The sequence below is a fragment of the Pagrus major genome, chromosome 17 (assembly GCF_040436345.1).
Source record: "Pagrus major chromosome 17, Pma_NU_1.0".
NCBI classification, from domain to species: Eukaryota; Metazoa; Chordata; class Actinopteri; order Spariformes; family Sparidae; genus Pagrus; species Pagrus major.
The window spans coordinates 20,560,450-20,579,274 of NC_133231.1; the positions used below are offsets into that span (position 1 = coordinate 20,560,450).

General features: G+C 45.2%; 2 protein-coding genes across 2 annotated transcripts; both read right to left on the reverse strand.

Annotated features, from left to right (window-relative positions):
• Positions 1-3,236: 3,236 nt before the first annotated feature.
• pianp (PILR alpha associated neural protein) lies at positions 3,237-7,972 on the reverse strand. The gene is made up of 4 exons (XM_073484635.1): positions 7,962-7,972; positions 7,345-7,760; positions 6,872-6,950; positions 3,237-3,387 (listed from the first exon to the last, which is right to left on the reverse strand). The coding sequence occupies exons 1-4, from the start codon at positions 7,970-7,972 to the stop codon at positions 3,237-3,239; spliced, it is 657 nt and encodes a 218-aa protein (XP_073340736.1).
• Positions 7,973-9,107: 1,135 nt separating this feature from the next.
• On the reverse strand, positions 9,108-18,589 carry LOC141012409 (telomerase protein component 1). The gene is made up of 13 exons (XM_073485882.1): positions 18,376-18,589; positions 14,742-14,860; positions 14,078-14,298; positions 13,664-13,787; positions 13,265-13,386; positions 12,646-12,732; positions 12,353-12,442; positions 11,909-11,997; positions 11,065-11,287; positions 10,203-10,325; positions 9,887-10,052; positions 9,579-9,670; positions 9,108-9,422 (listed from the first exon to the last, which is right to left on the reverse strand). The coding sequence occupies exons 1-13, from the start codon at positions 18,463-18,465 to the stop codon at positions 9,325-9,327; spliced, it is 1,644 nt and encodes a 547-aa protein (XP_073341983.1). The 5' UTR covers positions 18,466-18,589; the 3' UTR covers positions 9,108-9,324.
• Between the last annotated feature and the right edge of the window lie 236 nt (positions 18,590-18,825).

Here is an 18,825-nt window from a genome sequence, read left to right on the forward strand (position 1 = left end):
GTTTTCCTCTAAATTCACTGCTCCTCCTGCTTGACGTTAATGGCAGCGATTAGCTGACCAGTAGCAATAGTGAGCGGGAAGTAGACGGGGAAATTATGCTCCTGTTTCGATTAACCCCGCATCTTCCTCCAGCCTCCCCTCCCTCCAACATCTCTCTCACCTCTATAAATAGTGGTGTTAATTTCAGTCAGTGTGATTGAGCTTGATTAGATCAGTTTTTGCCAGACTGGAGCTGTGAATTTTAACAGCTGTACACCTCTAGAAAGTGTTTGTTAGTGAGAAAAGGGGTTAGCTGGCGTACGGTGTAATGTGAAGGGAAAGCAGAAGGTGAGCCGGGCGTGTTTATTATACGTGTGAGCATGTGAGCGATGACTGGAGTTCACACCTAACTTCTGCATTTGTTGTTTGTCCACAGTGGTTGCAGATTGCTGCAGCATCTGCTGGTATGCGCCTCATAACTAGACGGTCATTAAAACTTCCGAGTGGAACAAAGCCAATCAATTACCCTGATTGATCAGTAAAATGCCCAGAGGAGATGGAAACCCTAGCTGTGCAGCAGACTGGGGGAGAATCTCAATACACTCGGGTGGCATTTCTCCACTGGCGCCCGCCTTGATTTTATTGACATTTGTTTGAAAAACTGTACACAGAGGAGATTCTTGCTTAGCATCCTGTTAATCTTTCTGAAGCGAGAGGAATCCATATGAGGTGAGGAGATAAGGAGAGGGCTTCACACACGAGCAGCAGCCTCATTCTTCCTTTTCAGCTGCTCCTCACTGGTAAAAACATGATTGGCACATGCAGGACTTTTTTTAATGCCAAGCCCGCAGTTCAAAATCAATGCAAGGCGGTGGACTAAATGTTCACTTCAGGGAGAAAAAGATTAGGGGTACAGGGGGTAGCTATTAAAATGCACCATGTAAGCTTTGTCATTCCTATAAAGCGCTGCACATCGCACAAGCTCCCAGGGGAATTCATTCAACATGCGCAGAAATAAACAGATAGACACACAAAGCTAAAACGCCAGTGTTGAATTTTTATTTAACTTCCATGGTACAGAAAGACCACATTTCTACAGGAATTGCTACCAAAAATCACAAGACTGGGTATCTGGAGGATTGCACGAGCCACGCATGATGCCACCAGCACTATGTCTGTAGTGGAAATGTGTGTACGTTGGGGGGGGGGGGGGGGGGGGGGGGGGTTATGTCTCTAAGACGCTTAGAAAAGTTGCCAAACACACACTGACATTTGGCTTTGAGAGATTCTGTAAGCTATCACTCACTGATAGATAAAATAGACATTTATAAATAATAGATTTGAAGCAACTCTCACAGGTTTTCTTACTGTATACATGCAGATTGATTGTAGAGACAGAAAATGATGCTCCCTTGATGTGCTACTTTCCTTTGGTGCACCCAAGACAGCTGATATACAGTGGCTTGATAATGATATGAAGGGAGATGGTGGAGGTTTTGTTTTCCAGATTGAGATACTTGGCTGTCAGGTGGAAAAAGATTCCTTGTCGTGGTAACATGAGTCCTTTGATCACGCGTATAGTTCACAGATGCTCATTTCCATGATGACATAATCTGTCTTTGCTCTGCACCATCCAAAACCTTTGGGAATCATTGATTTTAAACAGGAATGCCTCTTCTATCCGTCCCCACTCTGAATATTTTATTTTATCTCCACGGCTGGAAGTACTCTATGCTTAACACACCTCGACACAGTCCAGCAGGAACAAAGGCTGCTCGTAGAGGCTCAACAAAGAGGTGAACGTAAGCCAGATAATTAAGAGAACAAATCATGAGGAAAAAGCGAAACAAAACAGACTCCTCTACACACTGCAGAGGAAAAAAGCCACACTATTTGCATTTCAGGCGCCCAAAGCGGGGAATAAACAGCAGTTTTTGGAGCGTGACATGTTAAACACATTGCCTGTTGGCTAAAGCCGTGCCAAACAGCTTTGTAAAATACCCCGTTCAGTGTTTGGAGATGCTGAGAATGGCTTTTAACCATTTGCAAACCAGATACGAGTGTGCTGAACTGAACTGAATGCGAGTGTCACAAACAGCCTGCTGGATTAGAATTAACACTGAGCAGCTTCCCGTGTTGTTGTGGAAGCACAGGTAGGGCATTTCAGGGGTAATGGGATGTTACACGGCTGTTAAACTGCTTGTTTGTGAGTTAGTCAAGGCAGGTCGAAACGCAGAGCTGTTGGGTAGCTTGGCACAGCTTGGGGCCATACAGGGGATGGAGAACAGGGAGCAGGTTACAGTGACGCAGAGCCACATAAAAGAAATTTACACCGAGCACAGAGGAAGGACGGAAGGAAGGAGGGAGCAGCGGGGGAGATGAGTTTGGGTTTTTTCAGACCTCAGGGGAGCCGAGGAGTTTTGTGATGGCTGGATACCTGGGATCCCTGAATTCATTTCACAGTTTCAGAGAAAATAAAGCGGTGCCGCGGGCACACCCTCTGGTCATGTTGATGTTGCTCCTCAGGCCCCGTAGAAATGTTTACCATGTGGAAAATCAGTCACCTCAGAGGTTCACAACTGGGATCCTGACACAGCAAGAGACACAGAGAAGAAGAGTGAGACTGAGAGAAGGGGGGGGGGGGGGAGAAAGGAGGAGGGGAGGGGTGTTTTGGGAAGCTGATGATGGAAGGAAGGACAGAGAAGGAGAAGAGAAGTGGAACAGGGAGGCCCGAAGCTGGAAAAGTGGCGTACATGCAAACGGAAAGCTGCATCACAGGGGACTGAGAGGGCGGCGAGGGGGTGGGGTGGGGGGACGGAAGAGAAGGAGGAAGAGGAGGAAGGTGGAGGAAAAGCTGATGGGAGGGAGGAAGTGAGAGGGAGCACAGGAGTACAGCACTATAATTATCCTGATTGAGATTAACTTTAAATACCCTCAAATAAAAGCATCATTTCATGGACGGCGGCGGCTGGGCGCCTTTTCACAGGCCCGTGATGACTCATCTGGAGAGGGAGTTTAAAACACTGATACATCTTACAGCCGCAGCAACACTGAGGCCCTGAATACTCCACAGAGAATAACACTAAGGTCCAATTATACTCCATGTACATCATCACAATGCACGTTAAAGAGGTAATATAAGGCTGCTTCACAGACTCACACTCACGCACACACAAAGAGTCAAACTTGACTCCAGAGGTGCAAGGAGACTCACAGACACGCACACTCAGAGTGCACAGAGTTGGCGAGGCGACTCATTACCTCTCCCTGTCGGTGAAGGAGGAGGAGGTGCTGTGCAACGTCTGCCGGCTGTCCTCCGAAGCGAGGGAGCGAGGGAGCGCGAGGGAGAGAGGGGGAGCCACGCCACGGGAAAGCGGGGGCGGATGCTGGGAACAGCTGCGATCGTAACTGGGAGAGAGGGATAGTGGCACAGACAGAGGAGAGGGTGGGGAGACAAGAAAGAGAGGCCGAAAGAATAGATGACGATGGAGAGTGAAGAAAAGAGGAGACAGACAGGAGGAAAAAGAAAGATGTGGGAATAGAAGAAGATGGGAATTGAAGATAAAAGAGCCAAAGAAGAAGAGGGACAGGAATAGAAACAGAGATGAAAGAACACAAAGAAAGTTGAAGTAAAAGAAGGTGAGCGAGGGAGAGACAGAGAACAAGAAGTGATGGAGGGAGAGGTTGAAATGAAGGGAGATGGACAGAGAAAGAGATAAGGGGAGAAAAGGCAGAATAAAGAGGAAAGACAGAGGAGGGAGAGGCAGAGAAACAAAGTCAGAGAGCATCAAGAACAGGCGAGCCATTTAGCATCAGCGAACACATTACACTGCCACTGTGAGAGAGAATTAGTGCACTCATCGGACTCATTAAAACGCTGTCAGAGGGGAGAGGGAGGCAGAGCGAGAAATGGGGAAGGAGACAGGCACTGAGGGAGGGAGCCAGGAGGGGAGAGAGGTGGGAAGGATGCAACAAGACGAAGAGATGGACAGAGGGGTGACGCCATTACTTCAGGAAGGATGGCGGGTTAAGGTGACGACACAGTGGAGAGTCACAGGTTCAGGCTCTTAAGAATACTTAGTGGCACAACAAAGCTGTTCTCGCAGCCATAAAAGCCATCCTGTAGCCCCGGTAACACCTGTCCTCTCCTCACTGACTCCTCTCTCTCCGTGTGCACACACACAGCTACACACAAACACCGTCACGCTTGACTACATTAGCCACACTGACGATTTCAGGGCCCGGAAAATCACTGAGCACATATGCCTCTCTTCTATAATCATAATGAACTGGACGCTGGCCAATTTCCACTATAGGCTATCATTTCAGTCCATCTGTACCCCCCTCCCGTTCATTCCGCGGCACATTCTCCATCTAACACATGGCGTTATTTACACATTTATGACACTGAAGCACGAGCCAGTCTATAGAGAGGGGCTGCTGCCATGTCTCCAGTCTGACTCCCTGCAAATCTCACTTTTGTAAGGCCACTTCTGATGGGTTTTCCTCCACAGCGGGGGTCGGCGAAGTAAGTTCCCCAAACAAGAGCCAAGGCCAGTCTCAGGAACAGAGAGAAAAGGGTTTATCGTGTATCAGCTCACAGCAAGCTGGAGGATTATCTGTGGATCTGCAGCCGGACTGGCGGTGCTGGGAGAGATAGGAGACTGGTGAGGGAGATAAGGGGAGTACCAGCTGTGCAAAGACAGGCAGCCTTAGAGCAAGGCAACGGCGATAACTGGAAGTAAGAAACTGAAAGAAGAAGGGGGGGAGCACAGGTATTCAGAGGGAAGAAAAATCCCTGGGAGGCGAAGGGGATGGAGGCCCGAGTGGGAGGGAGGGAAGGGGGGATAATGTAAGAGTGTGGGAGCAAAACTGAGATTAAAAGAGTATGAAAAGGGGAGAACAAATTGCACAGATCCAGGCGATGGAATTAAAAATGATACAACAGAAATGTGGGAAAGATGAGCAGATAAGGGAATTACATAAAGGAGGAGGAGGAGAGTAAAAGTATAAATGAGTGAGAAAAAAAGTGAAAAGTGAGAGTGTGAGACGCACAGAGAGAGGAAGGGGTTTGTGTCCCAGCGGTCAAATAAACTAGGTGTTATTGGTTTGATCAGCAAAGCGTGGAAGTGCTCCACTACATCACGTAGATGGCTCCCCATTCCCAGCTAATGGCCAAGTGTGCAGCTAACACTGCCTACAAGGCCTGAAACATGTACAGACCCCCACCCTGTGTTTACATGCAGTGAGTTGTTTAATGGCCGCCGAGCTGTTAAAGCATACTGACACCAGTGAAGCCATGTTTCTCTTCCGCCTGCCTATTGGTTACAGGGAATGTTTAATTATTGGGCACTAAATGACACATCTGCGCCAACTGTGACTTTTAGGAACAGAAGTGTTGTTAATAAAAGTCATTAGTAAGCAATTACTCAGCAGCTCTCACTTTAAAGGGGGATAATACAGACACATTACGTAATCACGGACAGCAAGGACATGAACAAGACAGACTGATCAGCGTGCACGTGCAAACACATCTGCAGCTATCAAGGTCTTATTTTCACTAAAACCCACACATCTGGCTTCTTTCCATACAAATCCACACATTTTCATCTTGACCCAGCAGTGGGCATGGGCACAGGAAGTAAGGGTGCTGAGGGGGCTACATGACCAAATAACAAGGCATTTTAAAAACCATCAACTTCATGTGTAACATATGCCGAATTTATTAGAAGGCCCTATTAATTCAGAATTGCTCATAGACAGCATTTCACAACGTCTATAACGTTCCTCCTAGCTCAACAACTCACAAAATTGAGCGATTTTGTCAGGGAGTCTGGCAAATTTCTCTCTTTTCATCTTCTTGTGTGTAGCTGTGGCTGCTTTGACCTACAGCACATTGGTGTTCAAGTCTGCCATCTGCTGAAGTGCGAAATGTTCTCAAAATGTTGTTTTTGTTGTTAATAACTGCAACTTCATTGAAATTAATACAAAAAAATATGAACGTTGTATACCATTTACAATGACATCATTATATAGACTGACCCCTCAGCACCCCCATCTGTGACTCACTTCCAGTATCTCTGTCAGTGGGTAAAAAGGGGGCAAGTCTTCAATTTTCAGCACAAAATAGCAAATTCTAGACTCTTTTAGCCCCATTTTTCAAAATCGCGGTATACTCCAATGTCTTTACACTTATGGAAAGCCCTAAATAAATAAATAAATACATATTTTACTCCTAAAACTTATCTGTGTTGAGAAATGTCTACAGATTATGAGCAAGTCAACCAAAAGGTGACTAAGGCCTCTAAAATGTAGAATTATCCAGTAACTTACAAGATAAAAATCAAAGATTACACTGATTTCTCAATTCTGTGTAGCAGAAATATGTTTTCTATTCCTGATCTTGTTAATGATCTCCCCACCTTAGATATATCTTACAATTTATCCACTTAGTTGGAAAGTTTCTAAACCTCGATACAAGCCTGCTTCATATGAGGTACACGTTGTTCTCCAAAAAATCAATTTTGTCGGAGTAAATGCAATGCAGGAATCTGTAAGACGGTTTCAAATCAAGCATCTCATTTAACCCTCTTAGTCTCCAAGTGTCCAATTTAGAAATTCAAATTTAAGCCATATTGAAGGAGGCATCTCGTATTAAATCTCACGCCGGGCTGCATCATCACAACACTCGCTATGAAGAACCCTCAGGTCTTTTAATCAGGAGGACCAGTAGTGGCCTCCTGCTGTGAGACAGGTGTCTCAGCTCATGCAGGGAAAAGTCTGCTGATCATACACTCTTGTTCATCAAAGAAGCTTTTTTTTTCTTTCTTTTGTTTACATTCATGTGGACATTCACACACAAGATTTCAGAGGAGAGAGCTCAGGTTCCTACCAGAGTTTGGCTGTGATGACGACCGCCGTCAGGATGAGCAGGGAGGAGATGGTCACGGTGACGTAGAACTGAGGGTCCACTGTAACACACACACACACACACACACACACACACACACACACACACACATACATTTACTAATCTCACAGCATGTCTAATTGTATCCAGAACAACAGAAGAAATGAGTGAAGCAAGCTGAGATGTGAAATTGGATGAGGCCTCCAACTACAACACTAATCCGATGACGTCTTCTCTGTATCTTGCAATTTGACAGCGGCCAATTCCTCCCTGAGAGTGATGAGAACTTTATTAGGCATCCCCCGCCACAGACACAGCCGGCTGCACACAGCACAGTGTCAGCTGCTGACAGCTCATTCCCTGGAGGACTTGTGTGTGTGCGTGTGTTCACATGGGCTGTAGCTCGTGGCCACCTTTATTTTAGAAATCCTTATTGTGCATCTCCCGGTGCCCACCTTCCTCAGGCTCCTTCTCCTCCGCCTCCGTCCCTCCGTCCTCCACTCCCTCCCGGTTCCTGGACTCCAGCGGTGCCTCCTCTCGGGGCTGCGCGCTCGCGTCAGGATAATAAGGCCAGTCCTCGGAGGTGGCGGTGCTGGCCTCCTGCTGGCTCCCATGCTGGTGCAGGGGGTCGTTCTCCTGGCTGGAGAGGAAGTGGTAGGTCTCGTCCTCCACGGGCTGCGTGGGACCCCAGTCCACCGCCCACAGCGGGGTGGGTGTGACCTGGGCCGTGACGGACACCTGGACCGGCAGGGCGTCCACCTGCTCCTCGCCCTCGTCACGGTTACAGGTGGAGGGCTGCGCCACCAGACCAACCAGGAGGAGGGGAACGAGGCAGCGGAGGGCGGTCAGTCGTGCGACAGGAGAGATGGAGCTGGAGGAGAAGTGGAGGGGAAAGCATGAGAGGAGGTGGAGTGACAGAGAAGTTATCTGAGAAAATGTATTGTCTGCTGGCGCCCTGCGCGACCTCATCAGCTCAGACATTGATTCCCATGCCAGCCATCAGTCAGAATGACATTTCATGCATCTGCACGCCACACAAACCCTCCTTCACCTCAGACACTATCCATCTTACCATCTCTCCATCGCTTCGCTGTGTTCACTGAGACTCCGCTCCTCCGATCATCTCTCTCTGGAAGACAGGACAGAGGGGCAAGAGAGAGAAAAGAGAGGGAGAGAGCGAGGAGGAGGGTCCAGCTTTTTCTCTCTTCTTTTAGCATGTAAACACAGACAGCAGCGGAGCCAACTCTGTCACTTTTTAAAAAGAAAGAAAAAAAATCTATCACACTCTCCCCTGGGCTTTCAAATTTAACGCTCAATTACGCGCCACATGCCCATACAGTAAACACATACACAGGCAGGAGTGCACACTCACTGTCTGTCTGTCTGGCTGTCTGTCTGTCCGTCACACACATTTACAGTGCACACACCTGAGCACGGCACATTAATCATCATTAGAGGCGTCATGCACGGAGCCAGGACTCTATATGGCACTTTGAGAGCAGAGCGGTAACTTCCTATGCGCGCCGCTGCCGCCGCTGCTGCTGCTGCCGCCTAAATGCCACAGAAATGTCACTCCGAGAGACACACGAGCACACCGAGGAGACGGACACAGACACACCGACACATATCAGTTATGATGCCTACCTCTGGCAGTGGAGAGAGGGAATGAGAGAGGGAGACAGGGAGAAAGGGGGAGATACAGAGTGAGAGGAGGAAAAAAAAAAGCATCGGTTGCCGTGGCGACGGAGACATGTAGAGTCTGCTGGAGTAAGAGAGGGGAGAGAGAGAGAGAGAGAGTGATGGAGGGAGGGCAAGAGACTGTAGGAAAGAGATTTAAATGCTAATTATGTGTTTTTTTCTAAAACGGGTTCAATTAAATGGACGCAAAGGAAAAGAAATGAATTTGACGAGGCAAACAGAAATGATACTGAGGACGACATTAATAAGCTCGTTTTAGAGGCAGAGGAAAAAAATAACTCTTCAATTATGTTTACAAAAACAGCAAGGACACCCCAGAGAGAGAGAGAGAAAAGGACAGAGACAGCAAAGAGGAAGGAGAGGGGGAGGAAGAAAGGGAGGATGGGAGGGGAATAAAGATGGAATAAAATTTAATTTACATTCATTTACACAGGCTGCACCGGCAGAGCAGGGTGATGAACTGATGTTTGAAGAAGAGGCAGGTCAGATTGGAAGGAAGAAAAAAAACAACAGACGCAAATTTAGAGGTGAGAGTGTGACAGCTTTATTTTATGTGGAAATAATATTTACATAGAAAACAATCTGCCTACGGCTCACACAGACACACACACTCACTCTCCCCTTTCGACACTGACACTCAGTCTGTCACACTTCACTCCCCTGCACCCCTCCTTCGCTGTCACCGCGCTCCCTCCTTCTCATTTCCTCTTCAGGCCGCGGTGTGAGAAAGCCGGCTCTCACTGGAGGACGCAGCGCAGCCACGAGCCGGACCCTCCATCCTCCTCCGCGCTGTCACGTCGGCCGGCTCTCCCCTCGTCCTCATCATCCTCACAATCTAAATTTGACAAAGGAGGTCACGAGGATTCGTCACGACGTGCATCATCTAAAATTAACCTGATAGTGAAATCAATTCCATGGTAACCCATTAAGCGTGTGCGTCAGTAAACGACTACATGAAAAGGTGTGAAATTGCATTAGTTTGTGTGTGTACCATCAGTCTCCTCCTCGTCATCTTCAGAGTCCCCCTCAGACTCCAGCGAGCAGGACTCCAGTCGACTGTCTCTCCTCACTGTGACGTCACCCCTGTAAGATTTACACCAAGCAATTCATCAAACGCCTAATATCAATAGAAGTGTGTGTCAAAATCAGTTAAATCCACCAGCGCATTATAAATCCCAGTATAGCTTTAGAATTAGCAGTGCAGTTGACCTTGGAATAAATATGCAAATGAGAAATATAATTGAGCGGTTTAGACTCAAATCTTTTTAGCTGAGTTGCGTTGACATGCATCGTGCCCACCTCTGCTTCCCAGAACTAGGGAGCTGCTCCCATACGATGAGGTCGCGACCTCCGGTGACCCACCGGTGGTCTCCGCTCCCCGTGGTCCACGCCGCAAAGCAGAGGATTCTGGGAGCGTCGGGCCAGGTCAGAGAGGCCAGGTACCGACACTGAGGCAGTGAGAACACTAGAGGGAGAAGAGGGGGGAGAAGAGAAATGGAGGTCAACAGAGGGAAACAAAGTGCTTTCGATTTTGTCTCAAGTCTGTATTGTGCTTTCACCCTCTCAGAGTGGAGCGGGTAACTTGTGGCTGCACATGGTTTACTCTGCGACTCACAATTTAGCGAGCTCTCTCCATTCGCCAGATCATAGCAGGAGCCAATTAGGAGGCCTCCTGTCTGGTGAGCACAATCTGTTACCCCGGTGATGCTGCTGTGATTGGTCAGTCTGGACATCGCTCCTGTGATAATTGGACAGATGTTAGGTAGAGGATTATGCAAATGCTCCGACATCTACCTTCTTTTATTCAATCTTTCTCTCACCATCTGACACAGACACACAGACACAGACACACACACACACACACACACACACACACACACACACACACACATGCTTTTGAAGACATTAACATAGACTTACATTCTTTCCTGGTCACTTACCCTTATTATAACCATAATGACTGCCTAATCCTAACCCCTACACTAAACCTAACCTAAACCTAACCTTAAACCAAGTTTTCGTCCTAAAATATAATTCTTTACGTTATGGGGTCCCCATAAGGAAAGCCGGTCCCCACAACATAAGTAATACACTTCCACACACACACACACACACACACACACACACACACACACACACACACACACACACACACACACAGAGTTGTGTTTCATTTGCTTTTGAGGACATAATAAAGCCGGTCCCCACAATGTGAGTAATTCACGTCCACACATACAAACAGTTGTGTTTCCTTTGCTTCTGAGGATATTAACATAGACTTTCATTAATTTCCTGGAGACCATAACCATAACTACTACTTGCCTTACCTTAACCTTCACCTTAAACCAAGCCTTCCCCCTATAATTTAATGCTTTCCTAATGGGGACTTGCATTTTGTCCCTGTAAGGAAAATAGGTCCCCGCAATGTGAGTAACATGCATCCACACAAAGTCTGTCAATCCCACTCCAGAGGTCACCTGTCCTCCAGTGCAGGATCTTGAGCCAAGCTCGACCGTGAGCCAGGAACACTCGATCCCCCCGCGGGCTGAGGGTCAGACGCCCAGCCGGCCCCCCTCCACAGCCCGTCACCTGACCGCTCCAGTGGTGCAGCAGCCTTAGAGGGTCTCGATCCGAACACCGGTTCTCCCACACAGACACCCCTCCCTCGGCCGAGCCGCTGAACACCAGCGGACCCTGAGACTGTGGAGGGCACAGGAGACACGGTTGTCATGGTGATCTGAGTCTTTACCCAGTGTGTGTGTGTGTGCATGTGTGTGTGAGAGAGATAGACAGATACACAGAGAGTGTACATATGTTTGTGTACATGGGGAAAAAAAAGTGTGTGAACAGTTTCTGTGCTGCTGCTGGTTATAAATGGATTGTGCTCTTTGCATGATAAACAACAAAGAGGATGACAATGATGTGCTACGCTTTAACGCTTCAGGCACATTTTGATTGCAAATTGAAAAAATGTGCATATGCAGCACAGCTTTGGATTTCAACATCCATAAAAATCTTTTTTCTTGCTCACAATAATTTGTACAGTATACTCTCTAAAGATGGACGAGCTCCGCAGCTTACATCTCAACAAATATCTTTGATTTCCATTTGAAAGCTATAAACACGGAAAGCGTGTGTGAGGATAAGAGTGAAGTAATACAGCCGTTTGATTTCCTGAGGAGAAGTTTTTCCACAAATTAATAATTAAGACTTCTGAAAGTACTTGAGACAGCTTCTACGGAGAGTGTTTTTGTGTAAAAATAGGCTGAACATGAAAAACAGCTTGAGCATCCTTGGCCGGTAGGTGAGTGACCCACCCACCTGGACGGATGTGACTGCTTCCTGGTGAGCGTTGATTGACTGGCAGTTTTCAAAGGTGTGCCAGCTCCAGGCTTGAACTTTCCCCCCATCTGCAGGGGCGACAGAGTGTGAGGTTAACATGTGCTGACAGGCGTCTGGCAGTCATTATTGCTGGTCACGGTCGACCCACCTGAGCCTGACTGCCTAAACTGTGTGCCTCCATCTCCCTGATTCAGCCCGATAACTCTGCGCTACACTTTCTAACTCCCTGGCAGATGATGCCACCGTGTGAGACTCTAGTAAAGACATACACACACACACTCACACAAGCATTCATACAGATATGCATGCACATTCCCAGAACACATACATGTACAGAAGCAGACACAAATACAATGCGATCTGACAAAATCCAAGTCCAATTATTGTGTTCGCTGTGTCACATGTCTTCACACAAAAACACACCTGACCCAGTGATGATGTAGCCGTCCTCCTCTGGCACAAAGCAGAGCGCAGTCACAGCGTTGAATGTGTAGATAGACTTAACACACTGCCCTGGAGGTAACGAGAATATACTAATTTAATTGACAGGACATAGACCAGCAGTCACACAGGAATACATTGATTACAATGCGCACACACCGTGTTTCTCAGACAGAGCCCCGGGGCTCCGTCTACCTTAATATATATGTATATGTGTGTGTGTGTGTGTGTGTGTGTGTGTGTGTGTGTTTGCATGTTTGTGTGGTTAAACGTACCAATGCTCAGGGCCCAGATCTTCACATAGCAGTCTGCAGAGCCACTCAAAATAAACCTCTCTTTGTCGGACAAAGACAGTGACCAGGCTGGCGAGAGGGCAGACACAGACAAAAGAGCGGGGAGGACAGAGGGGGAGGAGGAGCAGGGGGGAGCGGGGATCAAGAAAAGAGAGAGAAGAGAGGACAAAAAAAAATAAGCTGGGAGGAAGCTGTAAATAAGTGATGATGTACAAAATGAAAAAAAAAAGACAAGACAGATTGTGAGAGTGAGGCAAAGAGAGAATGGACGTGATTTTAAAAAAAGAAACAAATTAGTCGATGAGCTGAGCTGCATCATTTATGCGCTGCACTTCTCCACTTGGTATTTTAAGTTGGTGGAGCAGGTGGGGAGGGAGTGTAGGAGGAGAGCCGGAGAGGCCGGTGGATTTCAAGTGATGGAAGGCTGCCTGCTTCAGACAGACAGTGAACTCTCTAAAGTGTCTGCTGAGGTTATCTCTCACTGGGTTTGATCTGATGAACCGCTCCTATAATTACCAGACCGCAGGACACAGGCATTACTCAACTGCAGCCGGCCCACATGTAAGGATCTGTGTGTGTGAATGTGCGCGCGTGTCCTCACCCAGCCTCTTGCAGAACTCAGGGGGAGGTGCAGCCAGACAGGTGACCCCTCCGGTGTGACCCCCCAGGTTCTTGTGCTCGGCCGCCGTGGGAACGTGCCATACCTTCACCGTCGTGTCTCGGCTTGGAGGAGAAAGACGGACGGAGTGAGAAAGAGAGGATGTGGGGAGTTGAAAGAGGGAGTTATAGTGAGTGAGAGAAGGCGGGCGAAAACAAGCAAAGTTAAAAGGCGCTCAACATAAATCGCAAGAGATTTGCGCCGAGCGGTCGGGGCGGAGGAAGAAAAACAAATACATGTCAGACAGCGAGGGAGAGAGCCGGAGCATATTAAGTGATAAATTAGGTGAAGTGTTCACTTTGCACACCCATTATGCAAATCAGGGCTTCTTTCCCGCTTTACCTTCCAGACACCACAAGGTTGTCAACAGCAACCACACAGGTAACTATGTCATTGTGACCCTCGAGCAGCCTCAAGCGAAACCTTGACTTCTCCCAAGACGCTCTGAGGGATGTAAATTCAGCTTCTGTAAATAAAAAAAAAATGATTTGTGCAATTAGCAGTGTTGCCTCATCAGCGCCCCAGCTTGTTAATCTACACAGTTCTTCAGTATGGATTAGTGTGCTAATGCGAAGCGTGGGTCCTGTCTTCAGGGAAGCACATGCAGCCTGTTGGTTTTAATACTGGCAGCCACATGAGCTTGTTAGGACTCCTCTGGGCGTACGTGTATAATCTGAAGTTGGATGAATTAGGGCGCTGCGTTGTACTTTTAACTGGAATTACAATCTCTTCGCCCACTTTTCTTAAGTATCCCACCTTCCCGCCGTAGATGCCGGTCGTTGTCCACGTCTCGGCACTGATCCGACACGTTGGCCGGCTCTGTCCCTTCCCGACGTCTGCCTATCTCTGCTCCCCCTCCTCTCTCCCTCTGCCTGGCAGCCGGCGCTGGCGTTGCTTGAGCTTTGGACTCCTCTTCTCCCTTAAGGATCTTGGAGGCTGGAGGCGTTTGTGATGGAAGGGCCTCAGGGGCATCCTCCCTGTGCCAGTGCAGAAAGCAAGAGCTGAATGAATAATCGAGATGCAAACAGCACACGGCGTCCTCTGCGACAGGGAGCATACCTGTGGAGGCAATCCGAGTCCCGCGTAAACAAAAACAGCACTTCTTAATAACAAGATCCCAGAAAGAATATGTTTCATTCATTTTGATGTTAATATCTGCATATGGTGATTTCAGTGATGTGCTAAGAGCCCCGAGGGGCTTTAATGGGTAGATGTCATCCCTGAGTGATGTTTACATGAGACATTATGAACAGAAGAGAGTTTCCATTTTCTTCGAGCGTGACAGTATTTGACCTCCAGTGTGTTTGGATAGACATACAAAAAAGATCAAAGGCTTCAAAGTGAATGTTGTTGCTTTTGAAGAATTACGCGTCTCTCCATCTGGCCCCCCCTCGCCGCTACCTCTCCCTCACTTCCTTACACTTGTCTTTTCATCTTCTCCTTTTTTCCGTCTCCCACAATCCCCAGAGTTTGCTGCGGGCCAGAAAGCTGCAGCTGAAGCTCAGCCAATCTGGAACGCAGCTCCGCCTTCCTGGAGATCTGAGAGGGAAGAAGGCACGAGATTGGTTGTAAACCAAGCTGCTCAATCCACAAGTTGTTTATATGCACAACCAACACGCTCAGCCTGTATTGATTTATTACACTGCTACTGGCAACACACACAGAGCTCCTGTCTGACTGTGAGCTGTGAACCGTGCATCAATGAGCGAATTAGGTATGTTAACTTCATATTAAGCGGATGTTTCCTGTGTTAAACAAGCACTCCCGACATTTTACACATAAAAGGTTGACTTCTTTAATAATAAAAACACTTACATGATGTTTTTTGTGACTCTGGTGGAGCTTGTTTTTTAAGTAAAATGACTCCTGATGATGTAATAATGATCTCATCTGAGTTATCTCGGCTCGGGCTTCGAGACTACATTTTTTGGACACAAACTGGGGATGTGAATTTTGACAATATGTGGGAAATTAGTGGACAGGGACGGTCTAACAAAGACAGGACTGAGTTACATTGTCGGAAATGTAGGAAGCCAATGTTTGGGGAGGGTTTGACCCTTAGTAAAGACTACAAGTCTGTATATCTGCTACTTTGATTTTGACCCTAGAAAAAAATCTTTCTCTGGCAGAAGTATCGACTTAAGATCTGTTACTCACTACCACACTGAAAATACTCTATGTGAGTATACATATTTTAAAGTATTAAAAGAAAAATGTCCCCTGTGACTGCTGTATTATTATATATTATGTCATTAGATTAATATTACTCATGCATCCATTTAAAAGCAGGATATTGCTGTTGTGGAGCTCTGAAATATTGTTTATAGAACGGCAACTGATGATTATTTTCAGTTCGAACCTCAAAATTATTAAAAATACATTACAGTAATAAAAGTAAAAGCAGGAGATCCCATGCATAAAAAATGAACTTGAACAATGTATGTGTATGAATATTTATATAACAATCTTTCCTTTCTGTTGACCACAAACAGCATACTGAGGTTGAGTTGAGCTTGTTTGTTCGATGTGTGGTATAAATGTGTGTTGTCGCTATAAAATAACAATGACTTGAACAATTATCAAAATAGTTGGTGTTTAATTTTCAGCTGTTCCTCTTTAAACCGTTGGGTAGTTTAATTTATCACCAATCATCACATTTCATATGCTCTTCATATGTCTTGTGCAAAGTGACTAATAACTAAAACTGTCAAATAATTGCAGCGGAGTAAAAAGTACTTTTCTTTACTACTTTTTTTTATTAATGTGTAACTCTGTAAGCAGCATTTTCATTTTGAGCTTATATACAGTATATTATAATAATATGTAAGAGTACATCATACTTTGTAAACGTGTTATATGTTTTCTATGTTAAACTTTGATCTCAAAAGTGTCTGTTAGTGAAGTAATAAGTGCAACAAGTCCCTCTAAAAGAAAGTGGTCAAATAAAATGGAAATGCTCCATTTTAAATACTGCAAAGTTACACTTAGGACAGTACCTTTAAGTAAATGCACTTACTTATTCCTCCACCAGTCGACAAAATTTTAAGTGCAATACGCTTTTAAAATTATAAATATGAATTAAATAAAGTGTTGTATTACTTAAAAGAGAATTTATTTTGTGTTGCTTTTGTATTACAATCAGTTTCTGGTTGGTTGTGGGTTATTTCATCATACGCTACAAGTTCAAACGAATAAAATGCAACTTGCACAGAGAAATGAATTATGGCTGCTATACCAGTAACCTTCACCATCATGTGTGGGACACCAGTGTGAGCATATATCCTCCAGTTTCCAATTAGGGGATGTAAGGGCAGCCCAGTAAAGAAACAACCCTGTTGTAGGGCACGGCCATAATTTACAAAACTCAGATTCTGCCCTTTTACATACCGAGTCTCTCCTCAAGTTCCTGATCATTATTTTTTTTTCTGATGCACTCGGTGCAAGTGTAAGCTTCTGATCTCTCAAATTCCTGAGGCAGAAGCTGTCAAATCATTCACTCCAACATTATAATTAATTCATGTTAATTACATATTTTGCTTCTTTTTGAGATCAACACCGTTATTTATAGTGTGCGAAGCCTTACTTCTAGAATCTGATATTAAATTAGTTAAAAAGTAAGTATCAAAAGTAAAAGTGAAAATAAATTATACATATATTTACATGTATGTACACTGTATTAGGTTTGCAGCGATATACCTTTTTCAAGATATACCGCGATATGAAAGTTGACGATTATCATACTGTATGGATTTGCATAGTTTCATGTCTGTCAGGACGTAATATTTTTTTTAAATTACAGTGAAGCATTTGTTTAAATAAGAGACCCCTCTGTTGTCATTCAGTTAAAGGTCATTGTAACTAATAATAACAAATATAATAATTGTGAAATACACTGATAGTGTGAAACCGTGATATTTTCTGAGAAGTTCATTTTACCGTGAAAATCTCATACCGCTGCAACCCAACACTCTTTTTTGCTGCAGATAAAATTAATCAATTTTGAAATGTGGTACTACAATCTAACTCGTCACCAGAACCTGACCAATACTCGATTTTTGGGGCCGATGCTGATAGAAGGGAGTAAAAGCGCCAAACTAAAAACATCAATATATCGATCCATATACACACATTTCTTGCAATGATCCCTCAAATGTGGTCATCAAACACTTCTAACAAATAATATGTAATGGAGACAGGATATTTTACAATTTAACAATAAACTGTGGCGTCTAAAGTGATATCAGTGCATTATAATCTCTAAAATAACAGTTTTTGGTGCATATCAGACAACGTATAGGCCAGCAACGATATCTGGGACCAATATACATATCAAGTAACGATGAAACTCTCTGTGTCAACATTTCAAACAACCAGTGATGAAATAAATAAAGCACAATGTACTCAACTACTGTTCTTAAGTACAACTTTGAGGTACTTTACTTGAGTATTTCCATTTTCTGCTACTTTATACTTCTTCTCCAATACATTTATTTGATACTTTTAGTCACTAGTTACTTCATATTCACACCATTTTATTGTTTATAGGCTATTAATTGTGACGTGTTACCGATCAGATATTAATGTAGGTGGGACATGGTGTGAGAGGATGTTGCATCAGAGCCAAAGTAGCTAGAGTTATAAAATACATTTAGTGGAGTAAAAAGTGAAGTGTTTGCATCCTAAATGTAGTGGGAAGGAAAAAAAAATTTAAACACTCAAGTAAAGTACAAGTGGGCTACCTGAGTAAATGTAGCCTACTTAAATGTACTTAGTTACATTCCAACACTGGCTGTATTGAGCCAAGTCTGACTTAATTTAATGCTTAAATGACGTTTCTGGTGTCTGCATATTCAACACTGCTCCTCTGAAGGCTGGTGAAGTTTCATATTTGTTCTACTGTCTTTAATTTAGACTAAATGTGTGATAAAGCCAGAGCTGCAGTCGTGACCCGTTGTTACACCTTAGGGAAATCTATTCAGGATTTGCAGAAGTCACACATATTACACATGGATCACACTGGGAGGGGGGAAAATGCAGATGAAGTGTTTCTGTACCTTGAATCTCTCCTCTGGGGTAAGACTGATTTTTATTTCCAGATTTTCAATCTGTCTCAACTTCTTCTGCAGCTTCCTCACCTCCCCCATTTGAAGCTGTAAACCGCCTCACCCCCAACCTCAAACTATAACCCAAAACTGCACCTTAAACTGCCCGACTGACTCCGGAATAGTCAAAGAAACAACATCGTGTTAGGTAAATAAGAAATATCTGACTGGTCGGCGGTCTGTCTGCAGAGACGTGTCGCCGGATGTTGACGACAGTAAACGTGTATAACTGTCCTTACAGCGACACCGTGTGGACGGGTGAAGAAGTGCCTTTAAAAACAGTTAACAATTAATATTATTGTACATTTACAAAATTGTGTCGCTTACTCATTAAAGCAGACGTCATTGTAAACAGTTTTACATGTTACATGCAGTCTATTTATATAAATAAAGCCTAACTTG